Genomic DNA, 27,649 nt, shown 5'->3' on the forward strand with positions numbered 1-27,649 from the left:
CGAGCCGAATGTTTTGCTAAGCTTGAGCGAATTTTTAGAGTAGGTATTTCGTATGGATATAAAATGTGACTGAAGTAAACGAAAAAGTAGGCCATGTGAGTACTATTGGTTGTTGTTGAGCGTTAGAAACGGAGAATATTAAAGCGATAATAAATATTTAAAATGGGCAATGAAGCTAAAGCAGCAGCATGGTATTTATTCAACGAGTTTATGTATGCTAATTTGTTAACGGAATTGTTACTATACTGTCGAAGCTGTGTCTTTGCTGCTTTCTTGCTTCTTCATTGCTATGGTAACACGTTTTTTGTCTTATATCACAGCAATGCATTCTTCAAATTCCATTGCAACATGATGCCTGCGTGTGTGTTTCATCAAACGCTGCATAATGACAGGGAAACTTTAACAACCCGACGGCCAATCCACCCAAAATACCTGCACTTAAGAACGCAATAGGCGCACGAAACCGTTTCGCGGCTTAGCGCATGACGGGGTGATAGTCAAATATTTGCATTCCTCTGCCTTGCGCGTCGCAACGCGCGATGGTTGCGGCAGAAGAAAGTGACACCGTGTACGACGGTAAGCTAAACAACTGGAGAAGATAAGAGGTTGTTCGTAAAAGGTAGCGGAGTGAGTGGGTTGTATGAGGTAATCGACACGTGAGTGAGACGTAAAGTTACCCAATCGTCGATGGTCGAGAAGGTAAAATACGAGCTTGAGCATGTCTTGAGCTTGAAAAATGTATATAACTGTTTAAACTTATGATTTAATGTAAATTAAATTGTTTAGCAAACGTCTCAAACGTTAGGAATTGAATCATTAAAAATATTGCGTTATTTTAACATTCATAAAATTACAAGCATAAGCGCCTAAATGTAGATAACTAGCTGAGCAATATGTTTAGGACCAAATGTTTTTTACAAAAGCCATGAAGGAAACATTCTTAAATGTATATTTTTTTAACATGACTTAAGCCACTACAAAAAACATCTATATAAATCTGGAAAACAAAGCAAACCACGAAGTTATTACAGCGTTAATAAAGATAGCTTCCAAGAAGCGATATATAAGGGTGAGAGTCAGACCCCGAACCGGTTCGATGCACCCTCACTCACGGCGTGACGTCATCGACAACCAAGCCGACCGCGCACATTCCTTCGACATGGGCTCCACCGCGAACGCTTAGAACAAAGTCGATCGAACACCGCATCGAGTCGCACGCGCAACCGCCATCGCCTCGTGGCATGTCGAATAAGGCACCCGTGAATGCTGTTTTGCTACACTTCCGTGTTGATTTCCTTCCGTTGCCTAGTGCGTGGTCAAAAAGTGTTTTGCGTTGTGTCGACTTTCATCAACCAATCTAATGGAACAGGTCAACGTGTGTCGACATTTTGTTCAATGCCAACGATAAGACAACGGTAATGATGCTTTTGACTTGGCAAGTGCGTGCGATTGTCCCGTGTTCGGCGATCTGTTTGAAGGAGCTACCATATCGTCCGTGCAGGGATATCAAAGGTGAAAGCCAATTCTAAGAGATCAGTGCCAAGATAACGCTGATAAGCGATGCTACCGGAGCAGGCCGAAGCACAGTGATTGCAAGAAGCCACGTGATTTGCAGAAGAGAGAAAATTCAAAAAGTCAGCCCGTTTCAAGTGCAGTTGTTGCCATCGTAACGCAGTGTCAGTGTGATTGCTTTGCCTGCAAGACGAGTGTTCGATACCAAACGTTCAACCGTTTCATCCGGGAGAAACACGCGCGCTTCTCTGTGTTGTGATGCAATAGGTTTGTTTTTGTGCGCTGAATGCGTCTGCGAACGTGAGTCATTAGTGATCCGTGAGGGGAATTCGTGTGTTGAAATTGATCTCCGTCCGACGGTGCCTTCCCGGCGGTGTAAGTAATGGATGTAATTTTTACTCGTTAAACGATCTCCCTCGCGTAACGCGTCCATCTGGACCGGGTGTTTCAATTGCACCGATCGAGTGCAGGCCAATGCGTGGAGGTCATTTAATTTGCATTCGAGTGCATTCGATTCGTGGTGTTGTGGCTAGCCGCGAGAGTAGCCGTTTGTTGGAATCCAAACACGAACGGCGGCGGCTGCAGGCCGATCCCAGACATGATTGCTCGAACTTCTCGGTAGATAAATGAGAACCGAATGTGGTCGTAAGTGCAATTGTTGCACCGGAGTATGCACCAAGAACAATGGCCCTTGGGGTCGTGCGTGATTTTGATTCCACGCCGTGAGATAAGTCACTGTGACTGTCGATGAAATGCGAAAAGAGATTCAGTAACTTGAAAGAGGTTCAAGGTGGAATAAAGCTAGAAGTGAAGCTAAGAAAGAGAATACAGGAAAAAAACCTTTCATATACATTTTATCATAAATTTAGCCTATAATCCGAGTGTTTTATAGATCTCCCTGCGAGAACACAAAGAAATCTGTTCGTTTTTCAATGCTAAATCTATACAACCGGTGAGATTAACTTGTTCAAGATCTCGTGATAGTTAACGGCTGGTCGTTAATAAATTCCCTCCCTACATGGGAGGTGCTAAAACGAATAAACGCCCCCTAATCCGTCCCCATCAGCCCACGATGAGATGAGAAGCAATAGACCACATTCCGAATATCAACCCGAAAAAACCAACACAAAGACGGTGCTGGTTTCGATTCCTTGGACGTGTAAAACTGAAGACATTCTCCCGAAGGTGGCACGCACGCTGCAAACACCCAACGGAGAAGCTGGGAATTAGCAATTTTCGGTCGGTTTCATCCGCGGCTGGACAAGCACCTCGTTCGCGTTCGTGACATCATTGCGGGCTCATTAAATATTCACAAACGCAGCTGGGCAACGTTGCACATTTGATGAACCAAATCCCTGCCTCAATCTCCACGCCGGCCGGTAATGAGGTGGGCCTCGAGGTAGATTAGCGAAGAAGGAACTGGAAACCGGTACCGGTTAGGGATGTTGCGGCTCAGTTTTGGCCAAGTCAGTGTCATCAACGGGAGCTCGATCGTACCGGCTCGGGAAGATGTCACGTCGTCCGGTTTGGTGTATGTTTGAGTTCGTTTTCCCCCAGGCAGAGCGTAAGCGGATAATCTACTTATCGCGTGCGTTAAGATGAAACAGATTGAAGCCCATTCGCACCCGGGAGTGGGCTATTAGTCAGCCGAGCTTTACTGCGAGAGTGTTACTGCGTGAACGTGCAGCAGTGTTGGGGGGTTTTATTTATTTATTTTTTTTTTCATGGAGGGATAATTTTTCTTCATCATTTCTTCTAACTAGCGGTTGTTGGTTTTCCCTGGAGAAAGGCCGTCTTCTGTGGCAGGATCATCTGATGGTTTGGATTCGATTAGGAGCACCGTAACAAGGTCACTGGCAGAAGCCTGGCAGAATGGGGAAAAGCACGAGCAAACTCGATAAACGGCGCTCCCAGAGTAAGTCCGCGATTGGGTGAGTCCACGGGGGAGAATGCACTGGCCTTTGCGCATGGCAGCAACGAAAGGCGTTAATTAGTTTTCCGTCTACTTAGTGAAATTATCTCTCGGTAAACTTGCCACACCAGTCCGGAGCGAAAGGCTACATTTGCGTGGGTAGCTTTGGCGTGCATCGTATGCAAAATGCACGCTAACTTTCGTCGGTGCCTTGGTCGGTGGCGTTCAATGTGTGCCCGTTAGCGCTGGGTGATTTTATACCGATTTTACTGGCGTTCCGTATCACACGGGAACCAAGCATATCGGTTCCATTTATCTTAATTACGTGAACCGATTGCCTTACACCACGCTCATAATCGGTTTCATTTGAACAGGTGCGCACATGCAGGAGGGCAGAACACATTCCATCTGGGGAACACGTTATCGATGAAAGTAAAACAAAAATAATAAAGCTTACACCAAACAACAAGACGCTAGAAATGATTAGTTAAAAGTTTGTGGCCAGCAGACTAGCTATCCTTTGGTGTGCTTGATAGACTCTAGAAGTATAGTTTCTAGTTAGTTAGTTATTTATTTAAGAACGGCCTGACCGTATTTAGGTTTGAATAATTATTAGTGAACTGAAAGGCATTTTCTCCCAACAGCCGCAAAGAGCCTTATCCCGGGCTGACTCGGTTAGAAGGATAATTTCTATTGCTTGAATATTTCACTCAAATCTTAGTTGGCCACGACATACATGATGATTAAGCTGTCAACGTAGTTAGCAGCTTTTTGCATTACTGTTTTTGTTTACATGCAGCTCGATAGCAAAACGTTTTGTTGCTAAAAATGTGGTGTAAATGCAATGAAATAATTAACGTAATAACAGTTCATCTGGAGATGTTGAATGCGAAGCCAATTTGCATTAAAATCTTGTCGGATAAAACGCACCGCCATCGATCGTGGCACAGAATCCGATCGATATGCATTTTAATTAGATTCCTGTCTTAATTAAAAAATTACCCTCCGAAAAGCCACCGTACATGTGTGCCGTGTGTCGGTAAACATGGACGGCATTCCAATGGCTCGCGACCCCACCACTCAGGTGGTTCACGTTCTGCAACAATAATGTATGTATCGGAGGCAGAGCAAGCTGTATGCAAAAAAAAGGAAAAAGAAAAACACCGTACACGTCGCTGCAGCGTGAGGAATTAATGTATCATACGCAACCGGGAACGTGGTACATCGTCAGCATAAGCTGCCAACCCGGGCTAGGGCAGCCCATTTCAGAGTGCAGAACGAAGGATGAAAAAAAATGGAATTGAATAATTTAAATTAATCGATGTTCGCGCGGGCGGAAGGGTGCCACCGTTGGTGCATGGAGGTTGCGTTTTATTATCGAAAGCGAAAGCGGCCGCACTATCGCGGCTCGGGAAAACGCAACCGCAGGATCTTGTGCGCCGAGTGGCACTCACTTTTAAATGCACTCGATGCACCAGCCATGCCATAAGAACGAATTGCATTGCGTCCGTGAATTAATAAAGCACGGTGGAGTGTGCTATTGATTCGTTTTTCTTTTCTCTCTGACCTGCAGCTGCATAACTGCGCTCGTTTGCGCGGTGCTATAGCTTTTTTACGATTAAGAATAAAATAAATAAGAGCTTGTTTGAAGCTCGTTTAAAGTTTTTCTTTTTTTCCGTTAGCAAACAAGGCAATTTAACGAACGACACACATGGTGGTATGCTGGAGTTGCACGGAGAGACCGTGATAGATATGGAACAGAATGAAATGAAAAAAAAAACGAGTAGCATTGCTCGAAGCGTAAGAATATCCAAAGCCGCAAACTTCCATTCAGAAGGAGGTTTTATTGTCAATATCGTTAACGCCTCAACAACTAATCTGTAGACTTTTACTTCCGTTATCAGCCGTGTCACAACACTGGAGCGACGGTTATCTTCGCATGCCATCGCCACCGAACCCTTATCGCAATCGAATCAAGGCCGATCGATCGGCTTTCTTTCATTGATTGCTGCATCACACGGTTACGTAGGGGTGCCAGGTGATGATGACGAATAGAAGGAAGGTCTTTTAGTAATTGAGCAACTGCTTCTGGGCTTGTTATCAGCCTACGAGTTCTGTAGGAAATATCAATGAGCCTTTGGGTATGCATATGGCGCGCAATTGCATGGAAAATTTAACTATTGTTTAATTAATTAAACATACATAACTATAAGGACTATAAATTGCGGTCACTTAAAAAAATATCATATTCCATGGGCATTCCTTTTTTGGTCATCCATTACAACAATAGATCGTTCGCAGTTCCCCATGGAGTGCAGTTTTAATGCATTTGGACAGGCTGAGGTGATTTTTTTTGCGCTTACGCTGCTTACTCGTCCACACTCATACCCGTTGGTTGGAGTCATTCATTTCATTCATTCATCGTTTCGCCCACTCGGTGTTTATGTGCATCCGAAAGCCGGTTTTGGAGCGATCTGCACATATCGATGGGAAGCGGAACAAAACGAGAAAAAAAACAGCACTTTACAGCCCCTCGTAGATGGTGCATTTCCCTTCGATTGTGGTGTTGTGCGCTGGGAAGGTGGAAGCTTTTCAGCACCTCCGAAAGCTCCTTGCCGCTAGCTGGGAAAGGCAACTCGATTCGGTTCTGCTTTTTTCACACCACCGCTCGGATGCAATCGTCGACGATCGTGAAGGCAATCATAATTTAAAATGTTTTTTTTTTGTTAGCACACCATCCGACAGAATCTCATCGGTCCAATGCAGAACCATTAATGAACGCCAAATACTTATCTTGAGCAGATTTTTTTTGTTGTTGCTCCTGACAGCGAGATAATCATTTGCGATGTTTATGCATCCGTTGCCGGTGGAATTGGCCAGACCGCGCCCGTTTGGTGGGGGAGACGCGTGTGAAGGGTTTGTTTTTTTTTTGAAAGGAAACGGTGCGACTTAAAAGCAAGCAAACCTGAGCTTAAAGGTTAATGAGCACATAAAAGCATTATCGTGACATTCTTCGGGCAAGTTCGGGCTAGTCATTGTGGTTTTAGCCGCTGTACAAAAAATACCTTAACTTTAGCAAACTCCCCAATTACACTCATATTTGGGAATTTGTTTTACAATAAAACCGCTAACCGCTAATAGGGGTGTATCAGTAGAGTAAAAGTTTGATTGTTGTCCAGTATTATGACGTTCTAAGTGGCGTGGCAGTTAAAAAACGGCGCAAATGTATGATAAAATCATAATGATACGCAAAAATGCCTACCTCAGCACGCTGTGAAGCTAGGCTAGGGGAACGTGCTCTACATATCGCTCCCACTTTGCTGCTATTAAGCTTGGCTATCGATTGATTGATAACGTCGCTCGAGCCCAGGTCTACCCAGCTATAGCTTTTCCAGGACACGCCAGCCGTTGGGGATGGGTGGCCGACATGCGTAAGCGTCGCAATAAAAATCGCGCGACCACCGTAGCCGATTTGTTGTCTTTTTTTTTTGCAGACGTAAGGCAAAATATGTTAAACCATGCTCAGGCAGACCGTTCCCCGGAACCGGTTGGCGCGCGCGCCATGCTGAGCCGTCTCCAGTCAGCTGAGCGTGCGGTTGAGTTTCTTCTTACATCTTGAAGCGTTTTTCAACCGTTCAACCGACCGCGAACCGTACACCAGAGACACCTTGCTCCGGCAGTCCTCAGTCGACAGTCGGTGCGTCGGGAACACGCGCGTGTTACGGTGGAATTGGAGACGCTTTGCATGGTGGTTTAATCGTGGTGTTTTAATGGGACTTTCGTGCGACAAGGGTGAAATTATAGCATGGGATAACGATCAGAAATGATCGCGAATATGCGCAACGGAACATGTGCTTTAGTGGTGATCTTCAACATAGTTCGATCATGGTTGTGTGCCGCACGAGCAACGTGAGCAAGCTTCCATAAGGTGGTTCTAATACAATTCAATACAATATTTGGTTGATCAAGTGTTTTCGCACGATGTATGAGCTTACTCTCATGAAGAGATGAGCTCTACTGGTTCGCTTTCACGTAACAGATAACACGGTTCGTGTGGTTGCCTTTACCGTGTGGTTAAAATCTAAAACAGAACCAAAACCGTTTCGAACAATACGCTATCTGTGGTGCTCACAAACGCACCATTGTGTGTGCGGGTAACGGTGGCTGCCAGGTTTTTCTATTACATTTTCGCGCTTCCCAACCGCTTCCCAAAAAATCAACCAAGCGGCACGTGCCGCCACGTGGGTGACGAACATGCCACTGTTCCGTTCTCAAAGTGTGCTCTCCGCTTTCGAAGGCATTTCCTGGAGCTACAAATTCGGCACAGCCAGTCGCCGGAAGAAGCATGCCGCCTTGGTCATCACCTCATTGCCGCACATGGAAACGGCCGAATGGCTGCAACGGTTGGATTTGGCTGAGTACACCGGTGAGTGTTGTCGTGGGTTTTACAGGCATTTCACAGACCTGCGGGTAACTGATCGATTGGGTTGGGTCATTTTTCCCGTGGAATTATTTTTTAGATGTGTTTCGAACGTTCGCTGGCGTCGAGGAGATGCTGTTCCTGAGCGAGGCGGACATCAAGCGGCTTGGCATCCGGAACAACGCACACCGGGCTCGGATCGTCAGCAGTCTCGTTGCCCTGCGGGAGCAGCTCGTCCAAGGTGGGTTATTCCGTTCACTTATTGCCGGGGCTTTATAGCAATAATGGAGCTCTAACCTGGGGCCAAATAAAACACCGACCGATGGCTTAACCCCCGAATGAATCAGCGCCGAAAGGGACCGAGTTGCGGTCATCTTGAACGCGCACGTCACTACGGCTAGCATCTCGATAAGTGTATTTTCGGCTCGCGAAATGAAACCTGTTCCACCGTGCGATAAAGCGAGATAATTTAACGATGCTACGTGTGCGGCGTACACAGTGTCTTGTGATGCAGGTTATCGGGCAAGTGGGTCTAAAATTTTGTTCGAAATTGGAGCCGGGGACAGATTTGGGGAAACAGATTACAAGTACAAGCGTAACAGCGTTTTCAGTTTTTTTTCTCTCGTTCACGACTTGCGGTTTGGGAAAACGGTTTTCCGACAATCTTATTGGTAATCTCGACCCAGCAATAAGTTGCGCTGTTTGCAGCTGATTTGTGCACGGCTGCTTAGCGAGCTGAAACGGGCAGCATGTGGTTTTTGGAAGATTTAAACGGGCTCTTCCAGCTCAGGGGTTCTTGCACTCGGTGAGGTAATTAACCCACACGTCTAGCTGAGCGGAACGTGAAGAACACCACCCCGAGAGGAACGCGATAAGAGCTGAGCCGGGTGATAATTTATCACCATGACGGATGCCTTCTACCTGGTGGGAACAAGACGCATAAATAACGCGAGTCGCGATAACGAGCGCAACGGCACGCAAAAGTGGTCCATCGTAGGTCCAGCAAATCACGCGGATGCTGTCGCCCGGTCGTGTGTCTTTCTGGTGCACTTCGAGTGCACTGTTTGCTGGTATTTGCATGGGAATTACCGTACCAGCTTTGTTGATTTGCATAAGTTTGTTGGAGGGCCACATTTTCAAACGATTTATTTCTTGTTCATTTCCGCATTATGCTATATGTGCTTTTATTAACAGAAAACAAAATTTAAGTCACAAGAGCAACGTTGAGTTTAATACCACTGTGTATTAATGAAATGAAAAAAAAACATACAAATGATTCTGTTTTGCCTAAAGAAACTATGCGGTCATGTACGACCAGTTCTTACTGAGTACAGTTCTGCTGTTTACCTGCCATCTTCTGTTGTTCCTATGACCATTTGTCGGTATCGAGTAAATTATCAAGTGAGAATTTTTCCACAGCTGTACCAATTGTTTGTCGTGCGTCAAGTCAACGTGAGGCTTTACATCTAAGACACCTCAGTCTTATTTCTCAGTTTGGCAAGGTATCATTGCTGTAGGCCTCTCAATTGCGTTTGTTCTACAAAACTAGTTCGGCTGACTCTGCGTGTGTAATGCGCAAAAGTTTGCACCGTCAGCGCAAGTGTGTTTTGAAGGCGTTCTGCTGCGTTCCAGTGTCGCGTACGTTACCTTCAGTGGCAGTGCCTGCTGAGTCTAATCGAGTCGAGCGTGACGGGCGTATAGTTTTGGTTTTTGTTCTTTGCTGTCGATGCACTTTTCGCGTTCTGCATTTATAGCAAACGGGAACGGTTCAGTAGACAAGAAGGAGCTGTTGTTTTTATCTGTTACTTCATACCACTTGATACATTGAATTTTCTTTTACAGAGTCCCACACAAAGACCAATCAACGGAATGGCGCAGAGGAATTTCGAAACAGAGCACAGATGCGACACAGTGTGGCTGTCGATGGCTCACGAGCAGTCAAGACGGGTTGCGTGGCGTCGGAAAATGATAGCATGTAAGTAGCTAAAACTAAAAGCATTAAGCTCCGAAAATCCACAAAATGTAATTGAAAAAAAAAACAATGAATGAAAATGGCAACAAAGGACGCAAAGGTCCTGTTTTGGAGAAAATCCGCTAGAATGTGGATATTTATTGTAAACTAGCATGCTATAAAATGATAATTATAGCATGGGAATTGCATTCAGCAATCAAATGATATTAAGGATATAGTTCGCAATTGAGCTATTGTTTGACGATGTTTAGCATTACGATGCAAAAGCATTAAGTACTATTGAATTTATTAAGCTTCTTCGATAGTTTGGGGTAAATAAAAACAATCTAATTGCCCATCCCTGCTAAAGACCTTTCCCATGCACTTGTAAGACGTTTCTGAAGGGAGCGGATCACGTGGGCGCATGCGCCTCCTTTGTCTTTTCAGAGAAGAATTCAAACGTGGCTTTAGTTCCGTATGTACCGGACGTTAATAACATACCACATATCCTTAAAAAAATGGTTTTAAATGTTATTTTTCATTTCTGTTGCATGCTTTTTAAAAACTATTCTGCGTTTTTATGCGTCTCAATCATGAAGCTATTTACTGTAATACATAATTTTTTGATTGTGATGAGACAAGAAAAAACCATCACAATAGTGATTAGTTTTTGTTGTCGTTGTTTTTTTTATCACCACCCTTGAAACGTCCCTACCGTTTCGTGGCCCTTTTTAACGTCCGTAATTAACAATTGTAATCACAAACGCAAGCACTACATACGCACCGCCGAGTTTCCTGCTTTATGCGCCCTGCCCTGCGCTCGCCGGTATTGAATAAAGTCCTTCCCGGCACTCTCGGGCCCCTTGCAACGCGTTCGCACGCGATGATGCCGGCAAACAAGAAGGGAGCGCATAAATCATGATTCAATCTCCCTCTCGTCCCCGGAACTCTCGGTGCGCCGCGCCCTAACACAGGAGGAAATTATTTTCGCTTTGTTTGGATCCCCGCCGGTGCGTTTGTCGTGCCGGAAGACGAGTGTAGACGAGATCCTTCACATCCTTACCACGCAGCACGCTTTGGTGTGCTGTGTGCAACGGGTTCGTTTTCTTTTTTATTCGTTTCCCATCGTCACACAAAATGCTGCACTCTCCGGGATTGCTTGCCTCATGAGGACAACCCCCGTGCACGGGTTGGCGTTTTTTGAGAGATGAATGAAACCACACTCCACGCGCTTGCCCTAGCGACGCGTGTGTATGTGTTCTTCCTGTCTGCACATCCTCATGGTCCTCGAAACTGGAGCCGGCCCAGGGAAAATTAAAAAAAAAAAAGAACAAGACGCACACTCAGAAGCTCATCGTAGTACTACGGCCTCGTTGCCTGCTGAGCCCGTCGGTATCACATGCTCGCAGCCGCGGTGGCCTAACCCGCAAGGACTCTTATCAATCGCCACGCAACGCTGCAATCACGCTCGGGTACTCATCGTCCCACCCCACCACGGCATCACCCTTGACAACCGTGAGTACCACACGGGCCATTGTGTTCTGTCGTGGCTGGACCAGGGAGGCTCGTACGGCACAGGTCCTTTTGAGGTTTTTCATGCACACACACACACGGACTCTTTCGCACTCTCTCATTCTCTCTCGCGGGACACTCGTTGGAGTTTTCCACGCTCTCGCCCCGTTTCGAGTGGTGTGCTGAAAAGTTGCTGCAGACTTTAGTCGAGTGTCGAATCTTCCTGCGTTCGGATGATCGAATCGCGCCGGGCCTTTGCGTTTTATTTGTTCGCTCCTTTTCGCTTAGGTTCCACCGTTCACCGTTGGGCTGCGGTTGGGCAGGAATCTTTATTTTCCCTCCATCAGCTTTCACCCTATCTGCGCGTGTGTGTGTGTGTAGTTCGTTTCACCATCACGAACCTAGGTGGGAGAGGTTCGCGTTTTCTTTCTTCGATCATGTGATGCCAGCGACTACAGTGGATAGTGCATTTTTGCCGGAAAAGTCTGCCAGTGAATTGGAGCTAGAGGGCTAGCTGAAGAAGATTTTGGCAGTGAGAAGGTGATACTTCATCGATGTGAAGAAAAAGCATGACAAGAAGCGTGCTTTCTATGCGAATGCCACATCTTTCTTCGTAGTGCCCGCCCTACCGAGAAGGGTGTGTTTATGTGCGTCTATTGTGTCTGTTGGCCCAACGTTTGAGTCCACCGTGCGTTGAAGTGAATCATTTCAATCATTTTCGTTGAATTCGTGCGCACCACGCCTTAAGTTGGTCACCGTTCACAACGCAACGAAAGCAAGAAAAAAGGCTCTTCTTTTCTCGAAATTATTTCACATTCGTCATCCGCGCAGGAAGAAAAGGATTCACAACGCCACCCCAGCGTTGATAGGAACCGGAGGCGACGGTGGCAACGACGGCCAGTGCAAGTGCTCGAGCTGAAAAGGATACACCCTTTCCCGGAGACAACAAACATGCTCGGCGGAGGCCGCTGAGTGCCTGGTGAATCGAGCCTCCATGTGAGTGTGTGAGCGTTTGCGAGCAAGAGAGAATGCATGGGTGTGTGGGCATGTGTATGGGTGTGGGTGTGTGTGTATCCTGCACGAAGGCAAAGGTAGGATCCTTTAACAACGAGGATGGCTGATAAGCCAGCTTACGGGCTCTTATGAAACCTCCAAGTGCCTAATTGCTAAACGCTTAATGTTTGATGAACTATTTGCCCTGTCCTATCAATTTATCAATGGGCCAGGATAAAAGAACGAATGGCTGGAAAATCATCGACGACGAGAGAGGGCAACGTTTGTGTGTGGTGTGGAAAAAAAAACACCTCCGGGAACTACTGGAATTGCGGAAAATGCATAGATAATTCGAAAGAGAGTAGAAGAGAGCGCGTAAGGGGCTGGGCAAATGTTGAGCAAACAAAAAAAAACACAATCAGCACACACTCTCCAAAACCTTCAATGAAAATCGCTTGAGGGCACTCATTTTCGTCAACTGACTATTCGAGCGAGTGACATAAAGCGAGAGAGCGAGAGAAATGGAAGAAGGAAAAATGACACGCAACAAAAAAAAACACGAAAGACACTGGCCTAGAACGTGATGCTCTGAGCGAGGTTTTCCCTGAACTTCACTCAAGGATGGCGCCCGAGCAATCGGGGGCTGGAAAATCGGAACGGCACCCGAATAGAAGCAGGTGGCACCAAGACTTGGCTTTTATTATTTCCGTGGGTTTGTTTATTTTTATTCGAGCTCAGCGTACTGCGCGCCCGATAAACAGCACGATCGAAAATTGCACCAGCAAGTAATGGAATCGTGTCCTTTTCCTGAGTACGGCGCTGTTCCATTGTCCTACGGGGGAGGGTTTTCTCTTACTTTTGTGCCCAAATGTGCTTGCCGGCTGTTGAACGTTAACGAGCGGTTCGTTTAGACTGTAGGGAGATTTTACCATCGATTTGATATGATGGAAAGGTTAATTACTGCCCGGAGGTAGCTTCGGTTCTAGAAGCTGTTAATGAGTATGGCGTATCGTAGGCGTTTATTAAACCTGTAAGCCATTATCTAAGGTAATGTGATCCAAAATATTCGGTATATTGCATTGGAAATGGTATCCTTAACGAGTTACGTTCATTCTAAGATATAAAACTATTAACTTACAAAGTTATTTAGCTCAAGGCCTACTTCAAATCATTCCAGAATTTCATACAAACATAATTTAAAATAAATGAACATAGAAACAGCTCCTATTGGTGCTCCGCACATACGGTATTCTTTAAAGGAATTATCGTTTCCTAAGCATTCCATTCACATGCGGTAAGCATAACGAAGCGGCACGGCAACAATTGAACCATTACGGTCGTTTCCCACGATTGCGATAATTCCATCGCAAGTCAACCGCAGTCTTCAGTCGGTAATGTGACCGGAATGTATGCAAAATGGAAGATTAAATTATGGGAGGAAAAAAAGAGAAAGCAAAATGATGTAAACAAAGGTGCTAATTGAATCCATTACTGTACGATGGATGCAACCCACCCGAGCTGAGACATCCCGGCTACGGACGAGCTGGCAACTCGACAATCGCATTACACACTCATCGGTTGCAATCGACCACGGCAGGGAAAACCCCTAGCCACAAGGACGTGACTTGTTGGCCGGAAGGGGCCACCAACAAGCATGATTCATTACGATTGGTGGTGAATGGCGACCCAATCGATCGAGGCGAGGCTGGAATGTTGTGCATCATAATTGCGTTACTATCGGCCAACCGAAGGCAACCAGCCAGGATCGATCCGGTGGATGGTCAGCTGCATTACACGTTAATTAATACGTTCCCAAATGCGTTGCCATTGGAGATAGGACGGCATCGCAGTAGCTCGGCTCTGGTTTCGCCTCTTTAAGAGCATATGTTGGCGGGAAATTTAGCCCGTACAGGATAGCCAGTAAAAGGGAGAACTCGAGCTCAGCGGGGATTTAATATCGAACGCGAATGAATGCACGCCTACGGGGGATAAAACCCTTCACGAAGACGAGATGCCTTGCTCGGATTTTGTGAACGGGCAACGTTTTTTTTTTTGCATGTGCACCCTCACATCCTTGCCAGCTCCTGGCAGCCGGATGCAGTCACCCTTCAGTGGGCAGGATACGAATGCCTGCTGGCATTTAATTTTCCACCCAGGGCATCCACAGCAGGATAGCCTCGAGGGAGCGTTTTTTTATCTTACCCGGGAAAACGTAAGAAAATTGAAAACAGCGTCTGAAACTTTCCCAATCCCATCCGCACACATCATCCGGTCTACCGGTCGCTAGCGGGCGCGTTGCGACTCAGTTTTATTCCGCAGTCGGTGTGTGTGTGTGTTTTTTTTGCTTGTGTTTGCTGCCCTTTCACGGTAAAGCAAATCATTATGCGGCGGGTATTATGTCCCCGCGATTGCGGCCCTGTTCCCGACCGTTTGCCTACCATCCGAGTCCAGCTAAAGTGAAGGCTCGTCGACGGAACGAGACTGGCGTCCAATTTTTTATCAAGGAATTTTTTTCTTTCTGTTCGTTGCAAAAAAAAACGGCAACCTGCAACAAAGTAGTGCATTTCAATGGCACCCGGTGGGGGTTTGTTTGTGGTGATACGATTTTTTCTTCCTCTCTGCTCTAAAGATGCTGATCGTTTCCATTGAAAGACCCCCGGGGTGGTTGCTTGCGAAGAAAGAAGCTTCGATTAATTTCCTCGAGGGAAATGAAAAGGATACGAAGGAGAAAGAGAGATAAAGTTTCCACGCGGCGGATGAGTGGAGAAAATGAGCGGCTTAGTTGCTTAATTTTTATGACGCCTTTTATGGCAGTTCCCTCGTGAGACGCTGGAGTCCCACCGCTCGCAAGCATGAAGGGATGTAGGTTTGTGAGCATGTGGCTCTAAAGCTAATTACACTGTCGGTTTGCGCCGCGAGTGCGAGTGGGCCCAATTCCCTCATGCACGGGTGGAAGATATTTGTCTAACAAAAGCTGGTAAATGACGGGCATGATAATAAAGCGTAACGCGAGACGCTGATCCGTCGTGGGATTTGTGAATGAATTAGCGCGCGTATGGATAAATGGCTTTTTTTGAAACATTAATACTGTGTTAAATACTCCTATAACCCGCCATAGTTCAAGCCTTTATCCTTTTAACATCATTTTAACTTATGAAGAGCAGTAAATTTAGCTTGTTTGTGTGTCCTTGCCGCCTGCGGCAATTAACTTTAAATCGAACATCCCTTCGGTTAGGTTGAAGCTTGAATATTCATAAGATTCCATAAATCTGCCGGCGATGTTGTTGCTTGCACACAGCCACAGCCCGAGTTTATTTTAAGCAGATTTTCCACGCTCAAGTTAGCGAGATGTATGTAAATTTTTCTAATCCTACCACTCGGTGCAATGGCCAGCCCTTCAGTGCCAGGTACCCTTTTCAGTTCTCATCACTTTGTCTCCCTGCTCAAAAACCGACGGTGCCCGTAACCGATAAATAATTAATGAAAATTCATTGTAGCCACTTGAGGACGTGCCCCAGCCATCCTGGCTCGAGTGGTGAGTGGTTTTCGTAGGTTTTCGGGAAAACGGGGCCACGGGTTGCTTGCTTCCACCCACGGGACCGCTTTTCATTCGTCATCGTGGTCGACGAACGTTTTCTGCAGGCGTGGTTTTAAAAGGGAGCAATGGAATGGGAGATGCACAAAAATAGAATAAGGAAAAATGAAAAAAAAACTCCTTCACCCGTGCAGGTGAGAAAACTCTTTCACCCCGGACACGTCGCACGTTGCCGGGTTCGTGGGCGTGAAAATTTGGAGAAAACTCCGGAAGGATTTGAAAGGACTTTTCAGCTCGCCGAGCAGCTGCCGATGATGAAGTGGAGCATCGAACCGAGCAGAGTGTGAAGCGAAAAGTTACTCCTCTTTTAAGGGGAGAATTTTAGTTTTTTTTAACAAACAAGTTGGTTTCTATTCATGTGATGCTTTTGAAGCGTGTTCTACACTTCCAAATACATAATGCAATGTTTTAACAAACATAACGAAAGACAAGAACGAAAACCGTCGTAAATTATTTATCCCACGTGCACGTTGACAATCGTTTGCTTTACAATCAAAGCCTAGCGCTTCCGAAACACGGGAGACAATAAAATGACCGATTAAATATGCATCACTAGCTGATAGGCTTCTGGCGGTGAATGACGGATCAAATCCAATTGGAAGTGAAACTTCCATCACTTCTTATCACCCGGGATTTGAGAGCGTTTTTTATTTATCGCAGGAACCACGACACCGTACACCGATGGGGTGGTACGTTTGCCGTGTGCTGTCTGAAAAGCGTCTACGGGACTGAAAGTGCCATGGCGCTAGCGGACGTTTCCGGTACCATAAATCAACCACCGGCATGATGGATGGTCGTGACAGAATTAAACGATACGTCGTCGCTTCTCCGTCGTACTGCTTGCGATGGAAATGAAACCACGTTTCGCGTGTTCGCTTTCTTATGGACAGCGGCATCTCGCACTAATTTCTCGTTAAAATTCACCGAAAATAATGGTTGGCTTTTACGGGAAAAAGGATGAAAAGCGTATAAAAAAGTTCAAAATTTACTGTAAATTTTGCTATGAACGACAAACCCGAACATGCCATTTTGAAGGTTGAAAAGATTCCTGTAAACATTATTCAGATCGATCGAACATCGCCGTTTGAGTTTAATCTAAAATCTAATAAAAATCCCTTCCCCAACACCGCGTTATCCTTCGAGACGGGGTGCAAGATGAGCATTCTCGGAAAAAAGGACACTCTCGAGCGGCTTGGCACCATCGTGATTTAATATTTCATAATGCTCTTATCTACATCGTAAACGATGCTCGCGATCACCACACCGGCACCATCTGGACCGAGGAAAAGGGCGTACAAACGGCGCAACAAAAAAAATCAATAAAACTCAACACATTTTCCCCGACCGACCCGGGACGAGATCGGTCCTACCGCGGGTTTCGCACATAACCCGCACCCAAAAAGGGGCCCCCCGTAATGGTTCGTGACATCGAAATTGAAAAGGCGAACACGAACCAATCACACTCAAAGTTCCCGCGGACGATACGCGCAATATACGCTGTATACGTCTTGCCGGTGCCGGGACGCGTTTGGCTTTCCTGCTTCAGGGGACCCATGCGAGACAGAACCGTTGCCGTCGCGATTTCCTGATTTCCGTATCGCATAATTTATGCCGTCTGATGCAGCCGGGCGCATCTCATCAGACAGATGGTGACTTCCGGTGAGGGTTGGTTTTTCCCGCCGGCAGAAGGATTCGCGAAGGAAACCCGAGGTCGAGATTATTTGCGCTCGGCGCGTAATGAGCGCGCGAGGGAGCGATGGCTAGCGGGCATGAATTATTCAACGGCGGCTGGTGCAACGTTCGTGCGAACACGTGCCACGGAAAAAGAAGAAGAAGCTGACGGGAAAGACAATCTCAAAGCCCGCCCTGGTTGGGAGTGTCACACCAAAGACACATGCTTTTCAATCAGGAATTTATCGCACCGGGGAAGCCGGTATCACGTGCGAAAGGGTGCATAATTTAGGCATAAAAACCAGCTCGAAAGTGATATTCTAATGCGCTTGGGAAAGGGCGTCGTGCTGAAGGTTGATTGATCGTTCAACCGAGGGTTGGCGCACGTTTGCATGGCAGATTAGTCCAGCTTCGTCAACAATTATCCAACCCGGCAAGTGCTGCAAGGAAGTGGTCAACCGTTCACACAGGATCCGCACCAAAGGGTCGTGTGAAACTGGCAGTCTTCCGACGGGTCACCAATCTCCCGAAACCCCGAAATCCCCACATGACCAGCACCGAGTCCGGTGGTGCTTTGTGGTTTTATCGCATAGGGTGCAAAGTGCAATTGCGGTGGAGAAAGTGCTGTGCAGCGAGTGCAAAAGTGCAACCTTTGGTGGGGTTTATTTTTATGTTCCTCTATTTGGAAGGTGTCCTTCGTTTTCTTGCTTTTCTCGTACCGGGATCCGTGTGGGTTTTGGAGCATGCGGGAAGCCATGTGGTTGACATGAGCAGCTCGGTGGAGCTTACGAGGTGTCGTTGGGAAAATAAAATAGCCCCAGAACCGACACGAAATTGGATTGTGTTCGTTAAAGGACAGTTGGATTGGATTGTTAAAGAGCTGGAAAAGGAATTGGAAAGCGAGCTGGTTGCTCGAAGTAGTCACCAGTTTCATGTGATACTACACAAGCGGCAACTAATGCTCATACGGTCCTTAAACTAAAGAGCTGCATAGAATAATCCTATACTTTGCAGGAGTTACATAAACTGCACGTTATGCTTACACCGACATGTTTGATTCCTTTTTGCTTCATTCCAGTGAGTCCCATAAGCTGATTGGGAAGCTAATTTAATAAATTTCATTGGAATCGCTTTAAACCTTTAATCGTAATCAACGAAACCAGCGTCGCAATTCTAAGGGGTGTTGAGCAGCCTATAATCGGATTACTCCTTGGCGTAGCGGAATAAGGAATTTCAGGCTGCTGTCGTTGGCATTCGCAACGACATTTCGACGGCACGGTGAAAAGGACGGAAAGTTTTGCGCAAAATAGTCAAACATTAGTCATGTATTTGAGGTTGTAAAATGATCAGTCAGGCTTGTTGATGGCTCGTACGATAGCATTTCCCTATGATGCAGTAAACAAAGGCATTATCCTGTTTCGAGGACAACAAGTGACAGTCACAATCAAAAGGCTGCTCCTGCTGAGCAACCATTTGATGTAAACCGCTGTGAATCGTGGGAAGCTCCTCTTCTCGTGATGATTACCTTGCCAGACAAAGATAAAGGAAAGCTTCGTTTGACAAAAAAAAGACCCAATACCACCACCACGATATTGTGTTTCGGTTTTGCTCAACGTGCAAGCTTTCATTCGTGAACAATACACTGAAACTGGCTAAACAAATAACCCAACGTAGAGTGACGCTGGGGCGGTGGAAAACACGCCAGCCGGATTGTTGTCTCGTGGAATTTATTTGCTTTTGTTTCCATGTTCCATGGTATATGGTGCTTATCTCTTGCGTTTCATTGCTTTGGGCCTCGAAGAAACGGGGGATGCAGAAATGGAAGCTTCAGGCCGCAGGGGAAAGTCTGTCTGGGACTTCCATCGTAAAACGATTGGATGCATTTTTTATCCTCTCGGAGACAACTTTCAATTTCAGTAGGGAATTGAAACCGTAAAAAAGAGAAGATGATTTAAAATTTACAAGTTTGCGTTAAGGTTCGCCTCAATGTTTTGTAGCTACTGGTTCGGTGTAAGACAGTAATATTATTAAAGCTGAAATAACGCAAGAAACAGTTGAATATTTGCTAGACAAAAAAAGCATAAAAAAGTATACATTTTATTGCATTCAAATGCAACCATCCGTAGCGCTTCCTGAGAATGTTTACAAATAAAACCCTTTGAGCAACACCCCTCTATTTCTGGTCGTTTATATGCAATAGGTCCTGCTTAAGGATGTCAAGATAACCGGCAACCCAATTTGTACTTCGTCGGCCCTTGCCCAGAAGGTGACCGGCTGCGAGCAAACAGCGTGGCATAAAGGCACAAGCATGAAATTACATTCCCACTGGGGGTGTCCGTCATTCATCTATTCGCCGTTTCATTAAGGCCCACCGCACGAAAGCAATCCCTACCTCCAGCACAACTGAGCCATGGAAATGGCCGTAACGATCAAAGGGAAACTCGCAGCCAACTGGGATTATGCGTTGCGAGTGGCGACAAATCAAATCCCGTTCTCGATGGGAACACCATACCACAGAGGTCCTGCTAGTTTGCTAGTGTGGGTGATGCACGTACGTGTTCGGTGTCATGGCTTGCTTGCTTAGTTTCGCACAATGTTTCAAATTAGACCAGTTAAGCGTCACTGAACTTCACCGTTTGACACTGAGCAACAATTTTCCTCGCATGAGCGAGAACAAAAAATACCAACGGTAACTTTCAACATTACCCTTGGCGAGCCGAAAATAGAAGCCATCTGGACGACCGTACCGATCAAAAGAGGGAATGCGGTCGCTCGCCTGTCGCAAAGTGGCGAAAAACTCAAACGACAATAAAATTACACCCACAGCGGGTCGTGCACGCATGTGTTTTGTTTGCAAGGTCGGTAGGATCGGTGATATGAGTCCGGGTTGACGGTAGGCGAGCGAAAAGGACCTTATGGTGGATAAAAAAAAAATGCTCTAGCAACACGCATCGGATGGACGTTTAGCTCAAACCGGCAACGAGGCTTTTATTTTATTTCCCTGCTGAATGTCAAATAGCGAATTCTTTGGCTTTTTCCCCACAAGTAACGTCCATGTGGTGTTGCATGTCTGCACAGGCTTTGTTTCCGTTTTCCGCCAGTGGCACATTCCTAAGCTGGAACCGCTAGTGTTTGGTGGATATTTTTTACTCCTACTTTGCTGCATGCTCTTTTTCTCCACTCAGCTCGTCCGCCTGGATGTTTAATTGAATGTTCCTTCGAAAACGGTTCGGATCGTTTATTCTATTTACCTCTCACATCGGCAGCGCCGTGGATCGGGAGAATCGGTCGAAATAAATCGAATCTACAGGCGAGTCTGCGGTAGAACTGGCTGGACTGTCTCCGGCTGCCCTGTGAAGGGCAGGATTCATTTCACCATTCCCAAAGCTAATAGCGCCCTTCGTGGTGGCAAGTCAATATTGATCTCGTCTCGCGTCGATGTCGTACCGACCCGTGAGTTGTGGATAGCAATTTTCGAAAATACCATCGTTCGCGAAACAGCCATCGTTACGCGACTGTCATGCTCAGAATGTGCGCATTGATATTGCTTTTATCGGAAGCGATTTGTGAGTGGTGGGCTGGGAAACAGACAAGCTGCGTAAAAATGAAAACCACTCACCCAATTGAGGCACGACTATTTGCTGACGGTATTAATGGTTGATTTTACACGATTCTACGTTTTCAAAGCATATTCCATTTTGTTATGATGTTATTTTTGATTACGTGAAGACTTATTACTTAAATTCTTATGAATCTCTCCTTTATTGTGCTTTGGCCTTTTGTGAAGACTCGTCTACTAAATTCAATTTCGAAATGCAAATTAATTTACCTTACATTTCCCTTTTCGTCCCATTATCTCTGACCCATTTTGTCGTGTAATACAAAACACATCCTGACTTTTAGCCTTACCACCCGGCGGCTTTCACAGACGAGCCTCGTGGAAAGGCAATTTCCTTTCGACATTTCATTACGATTTCCTCTCCGGTTGCGCTTCTGATCCTTCCAGCCTGTGCTAATTAGTCCCAAGAGAGTTGACAAAACAGGCAGTGCGTCCTGTGGAACTCTTCGCGATGGAACAAACACACAACACGGACGATGCGCTATCATTGGCAAACATTGGCATACAATAAACGAAGGTTGTTTAATTAATTTAATTCTTTTTGCTTTGTTCTCGGTTCATCTGTATCTCCGCAGTTATGAATGTCTGTCGCCGGCCAACACCAAGCAGAGTAAGAGCTGTGGCGATCTGTTAGATATGGTAAGCGACGGTCGGTTGGAGGCGTTCAGCTGTTGGGTGTAAATAAACGTGTGTAATTTTGCAGGAAACGACACCGGACGGCGGAAATGAAGCCGTTGCACTGAAGAAAGCGCTCGAGTGGGAGCTGTCGTTGGATTCGCGGGACCTCCGATCGCACGCCTGGTACCATGGGCCGATCCCGAGGCAACGGGCTGAGGAGATCGTCCAGAAAGAGGGTGACTTCCTGGTGCGGGATTGTGTCTCGCAGCCGGGAAATTACGTGCTCACGTGCAAAACCAAGGGACCGACGCTGCATTTCGTGATCAATAAGGTAAGCGAGCTGTTTGGCGAGTGAATTGGAAGCACTAATAGTTGACTACATCGTGAGCCACCAGGCGCCTCCATCGATGGAGGCGCCCAGTATGTTACCAGTCTTTATTTGAGCAAGTGATGAAAAGTATGGCTATAAAGACTCAATAATACACTCTTAATTCGTAAATAGATAGCAGCTAAACTCAACGCACGAAAGAATGGATGTGAATGATCAAAAAGATAAAATAGTTGTTATGTAAGGTTTCCGAGTAGTATGAACGGTTTATGAATAATAGAAAGCGGAACCAATTATTATGCAGTTTTTGACGAAAAATCCTAAAAGTTCCTCCAAATGCACCAGCTATTCTATTCATGAGAACGCAACCAATGGAAATTTTCCTTGCATAATGCCACATAACAAGCAAAGTGTGCTTGATGTATGTGTGCATGGCTTTCCCAGGGGCTTACAAGGAGTTTTTCACGCCATGCGATCTTAACGAAGGCACTACCGGATGCAGCATCATTGCGGCCAGTAACGAACGCCTTCAGCATGACGGGTTTTTTTTCCTCCTTTCTTAGTTCCGCACTCCAGCGACCACTTGAGACACTAGTCGCGGCACTAAGGACGTGGCGAAGAGTACGTGCAAAACTTTCTAACTTTTTCTCCTGTAAGTGCTCATGTAAAGTTTACTCTTACGACAAAAGATTTTCATTTCCGGTCCAGCACCGTGACTACTCACGCAAGGCCACGAGACGGTTTGTGTTCTTTTTAGTTCTTCATATCGTCGCGTTTTCTTCTGCCGTGCGCGTTTTCTCGGTTCATTTTGGAACAGCAATATTTCAAACAAAAAAAAAACGTTTTCCCATTTTATCACGATTGTTTGCGATCTTCAGACGGTGGCGTGCCTCGAGCCGGAAAACGAGCCGAGTGAAGCCGTCGTCTGATTACGAGTTCCCTCGAGCTCGTAAGAGCACTAAATGCGATGAGAGCGCAAGTTCACTTCAGCGTGTTTGGATTTGTTATGACTTTCGCTGGCCATGCTGCCTTCCGGAGCTCTCTTGATGTTCGTTGGTCCATTACTGCCCAGTTTACGCCTCCAAGAGCCACTTTTGAGCCAGGACAACCAGGCCGTTGAGGACTGCGAGGGGCAATTCGATTAAGTTTCGAGTCGCGGTTCAAGGTAATAGACGTTAAATGGATCGTGGGCCCGTGTCAAGTGGTCCTAATGAAGTGTTGAGCTGAAGATGATGACGCTTTGTGAGTGAAAACAATGGCACAGGATTCCACATGGGGTAACGTTTGTCCGTGATTACTGAAAGACGTTAGATATCGTTGCTTAATTTTCCACGAATGCCTCCCTTGCAACTAGAGTCGTATGAATGACCCAATTTTTGAACGCCTTCCATTTTTCAAATCAATTTTATCTCTGCTAATGATCGAAATGTGAGGCAGAAGAGCCATTTTCCCATTTCCCACTCAATCAGAATGCTCGTTCAATAACCAACAAGTGCAGCAGATGCAATCAGCGGACAGAGCTGGAGCTTAATTAAAAACCGGCCGACCCGAAACGGCACAATGGATCGGCCTGCGGGTGGTTTTCCCACAAGTCTGCCCACGGGAGAGAAACTCAAAATGTAGCCCACAATTGGATCAGTACATCAAATTTGACTGCTTTCGAGCAACGATGATTGATTTACCACACCGATTGTCAGTCCGACGGCTTGGAGCGCCCCCGGGTGTTGTGCCCTCGATGTCCGATACGATCTGTCGCCGGCAGTTTCCTCACGAGGTCCTGAAAGCTACCGTCAGTTGCGATTCTCAGCACCGCCGGTAGGAATCGGGATGGCAATGTGAGGCAAATGAAAATAACATTATGATCGATCACTTGAGAGCAAACGAACCAACCAACCCCATTTTTCTGTGTGAAGCGAAGGCGTCTTCTTCGAAACCGTCCTTCGCGTTAGGGAAGATGGAAATGTGCTGATGCCATGCGGCATAATTTCGGTCGAGTGGGAAAGCAAAATCGATTTGAACAAGCGGTAGCTAGGAGAAAACGAAAAAAAATCACACTCGAATACGATGGAATCCTGCGTCAGGAAAAGATCGATCTGTGGGCGAAAAAGTTGCCTAACTTTTTAAGAGCTAACGAATAATGCATTAGCGAACAAAATACGGCGAAAATCGGGCAAGAATGTACGCTGTCTGAAACAGCAATAAAGAAAAGAATATGTTTGTCTGTTTTTAAACCAAAAAAACCCACAGAAAATAGGATCATTTTGTCAACATGACAGGCACATCCTTCAGCATTTTCAGCAAAAAAAAATAAATGTACCCCCAATTCGACGATGGTAAACAGCGTTATAAACGTAAATTTAATGAACTCTGTCTCCCTCTCTCGTTGAGCGGTTCCTTGCGTCAAGGACTCGGCCCTAACGACGTTAGCATGGTTGATTACTTGACGCACGCCGGTAGCACAGAGGGTGATACCATTTTTCACGCACTCCCACGCGCCTGCTACGATATTAACAGCATCCGTGGCAGGATCCCGATTTCGGGGGTGACTTTAGCCGGGCGACATACTTTATCACTTGATCACCGAAACCAAAATCAACCCACACCAGCCCAGCTAACGCACGCTTCTATCTGCTTCTTCTCGCAGCTGCTGCTCCAACCGGAAACCGTATACGAGCGAGTACAGTATCAGTTCGAGGACGACGCGTACGATACAGTTCCTGATTTGATTACCTTCTACGTAGGCTCGGGTAAGCGCCACGGCAGCGTGTATCTGCGTTCGCTTGGCAAACGCCACTGACCGGTGTACCATTTGCAGGGAAGTCCATATCGGTCGCATCGGGGGCCCGAATTCAATTTCCGTGCAACCGCACGTACCCGTTGTCGTTCTACGCCGGGAAGTGTCCTCCGAATGTTGGCGGTGCGGGCACGGGCATTCGGGGTCCTAGCCCTCTTAACTCACCCTCACCGGTGCCCTCATCACCAGGCTTTAGGTAGGTACGGTGCCGTTGCTTCACTTGACATTTGTGACATGGCAATTTTCTTTTGTTTTTTCCCCACGTTCCCGGTGCCGTTGGTCAATGGGGACGCGCGCTTGGATTCGTTGCGAAATCGATAGGTATAATCCGTACACGCAGCAAGCCGGTTCGTACCGTAGTCCGATGTCCTCACCGCCACGGACGAAGCGAGAAACTCCGCCACGGTTACCGAGCAAGAAGCAACGTTCGCAATCCCTTACGCCCTTACATGGAGCCCAGGGTGGCCAGCAACGGTACAACAGCGCCGATGGTGTCATTAGTGGTAGTAACGGAAGTACGATGGCCCCTGGGGAAGGTAAATCCGGCCATCCGGCAAAACCCTCACGGTTAGCGGAGACTCCCGAGAAGTGCAGTAGCGCTGATGGAGTGATACACAGCGATCCGGCCATCGGAGCGCGACCTGGTGAAGAGAAAAGCTCCAGTGCGGATGGTGTGGTAAAGCCTCCGCTTGTTCCACGACCCAGCTCAACCGATCCGGCTGGGTTGGCATCGTTGAAGAGCAGCTCACAATCGTTGCCCCGTTCAGCCAGTCTTCGATCGTCCCAGGGAAAGTTGAGCTCACGAGCGTCCAGCATCAACAAGGAACCAAGCGAACACTCGCTGAGTCCGTGTATCGAACAGAAGACGACATTCGCGGAAGGCGATGGAAGTGAACAACCACCGAGTCCACCACCGAAGCCGATCCGAGGTGGAACGCTTCAGCGGCGTGACTCGATGAAGGACTCCGACACACAATCCGTGCAGGGTGCCGGTGGACACGGTGGCCGTGGTGGGCTAGGATCGTACCATCCGAGTGGGTCCGATTCGGGTAATGGATCAGGTGATTCCGCACAGAGTTCCGCCACCGGTGAGGAACTGACTATGCCCGTTCGTGGCGTTGGTGGTGTGGTTTTGAGGAATCCAAGATTTATTCCCACCTCGCTGTCGTCGGTTACGTTGCGATCGCATACGGAGATCGATCCTGTCGCAGCCGAGGAGGCACTACTGGCGATGCAGATACCCACGTATGAGCAGGTGTCTCGGTTCGATCTGGAGAATTTCAACACGCTGCTGTTGCCGTTTTGTGAGTGCAAACCGCTCGACAGTGGAACCCTCAACACCTTCCGGATGATGCTGTGCGAGTCGGGACCGCGGGTCATTGCGAACCACCTGACGAGGGTGGACATTGGTCTTATCTTAGGTAAGTACATTGAGGATCGCGTGCGAAAAGGGCATGATCTGAATGCGTTGATGATCGCCACAGAGCGGGACGAAAGCCGAAAGGACAATCCGCTGTGCTGTACCGGGCTGGAACTGATCACGCTAGAGCACGGTAAGCAGTACCGGTTGGATCTGATCGAGCGCACCGAGTGCATGAAGCTGTTGGTTGCCGTCACCATCCTGACGAGTCAGAGTGATCTCGAGCGAGCGGAAACGCTCAACAAGTGGATACAGATAGCGGTCGAAACGAAAACTGCCTTGGGAAATTTGTTCGGGTTCAGTGCCATCATGTTGGGTCTCTCGATGCCACAGGTAGGTTTCGCTGTCTGCTTCGGATGGGTTTTTGGCAGGGTCTGATCGTTCGTTTCCACAGATCCAGAAGCTCGAATCGACGTGGCACACGCTGCGCCAAAAGTTCACCGATAGTGCATTCAACTTCGAAGCCAAGTTACGACCAACGCTGAACAGCATGAATGATTGCTCGAACCCGCAAGCACCGAACACGACCATCCCTCACATACTGCCGTACGTGCTGGTGAAGGATCGCACGATCAACGACGTTTTCGGTATGTTGATGGTGCACGTGTTTTGGGACGGTGATCGTGCGCCAATGGTGTGCTTCAATGCTTTCTTGTTGCATATCCTTCCAGCAAACACGTCCAGCCCGTGCCCAACGCTGATCGCCGCATGTGTTACGCCTTGGGAAACGATTACGCAGGATTTTGGCTTTTCCGTGCTGTTCGCTCATCTCGATGCGGCCCGTAGTTTCATCAACAACCTGCCGCTTTACAAGAAGAACGCTCAAACAATACTGCAGGATACGAGTAGGTTGGATCCGCTGATGGAAGATGCTTTCAGGTAAGCCAGAACGTTGGTCTTTTCGCAGAGATTCCTGTAATGATCAAGTCTCTCTTGCCCGTAGGACCGAGTTTCAGATGAAGTTCCTGTGGGGTAGCAAAGGTGCGCTAGTTCCGGCGGAAGAGCGCCACGCCAAATTCGAGCACGTGCTCACCGTGATGGCGGAAAAGTTCTGTGGCGATCCTTCGGCCGGATAAGACGCAATGAGTTGCAATTCTGGATGAGCAGCACTGCAGGATACGTCAGGATATTGATTCTCTAAAAACAATTACAATTTGATTTCATTAAGTTGCAACTCGTTACCGAACTTGCAAGATAGAACAACGTGCTCTTATTGCTAAGAAAAATACATCGCAGGAAATGGTGAATGCTATACGGAAAGCTTAAAGAACCAACATTAAAGATAGGTTTTTAAAACACAGTCT

General features: G+C 46.9%; 1 protein-coding gene across 1 annotated transcript; it reads left to right on the forward strand.

Moving 5' to 3' along the window:
- Window positions 1-3,384: 3,384 nt before the first annotated feature.
- Window positions 3,385-27,621, forward strand: LOC128723466 (breast cancer anti-estrogen resistance protein 3 homolog). Its single transcript, XM_053817211.1, has 13 exons — window positions 3,385-3,427; window positions 7,722-7,850; window positions 7,945-8,085; window positions 9,687-9,819; window positions 21,761-21,824; window positions 21,889-22,134; window positions 24,776-24,878; window positions 24,947-25,121; window positions 25,247-26,346; window positions 26,410-26,678; window positions 26,740-26,932; window positions 27,017-27,224; window positions 27,289-27,621. The coding sequence occupies exons 1-13, from the start codon at window positions 3,385-3,387 to the stop codon at window positions 27,419-27,421; spliced, it is 2,937 nt and encodes a 978-aa protein (XP_053673186.1). The 3' UTR covers window positions 27,422-27,621.
- Window positions 27,622-27,649: the final 28 nt, after the last annotated feature.

This window comes from Anopheles nili, chromosome 3, assembly GCF_943737925.1.
Source record: "Anopheles nili chromosome 3, idAnoNiliSN_F5_01, whole genome shotgun sequence".
NCBI classification, from domain to species: Eukaryota; Metazoa; Arthropoda; class Insecta; order Diptera; family Culicidae; genus Anopheles; species Anopheles nili.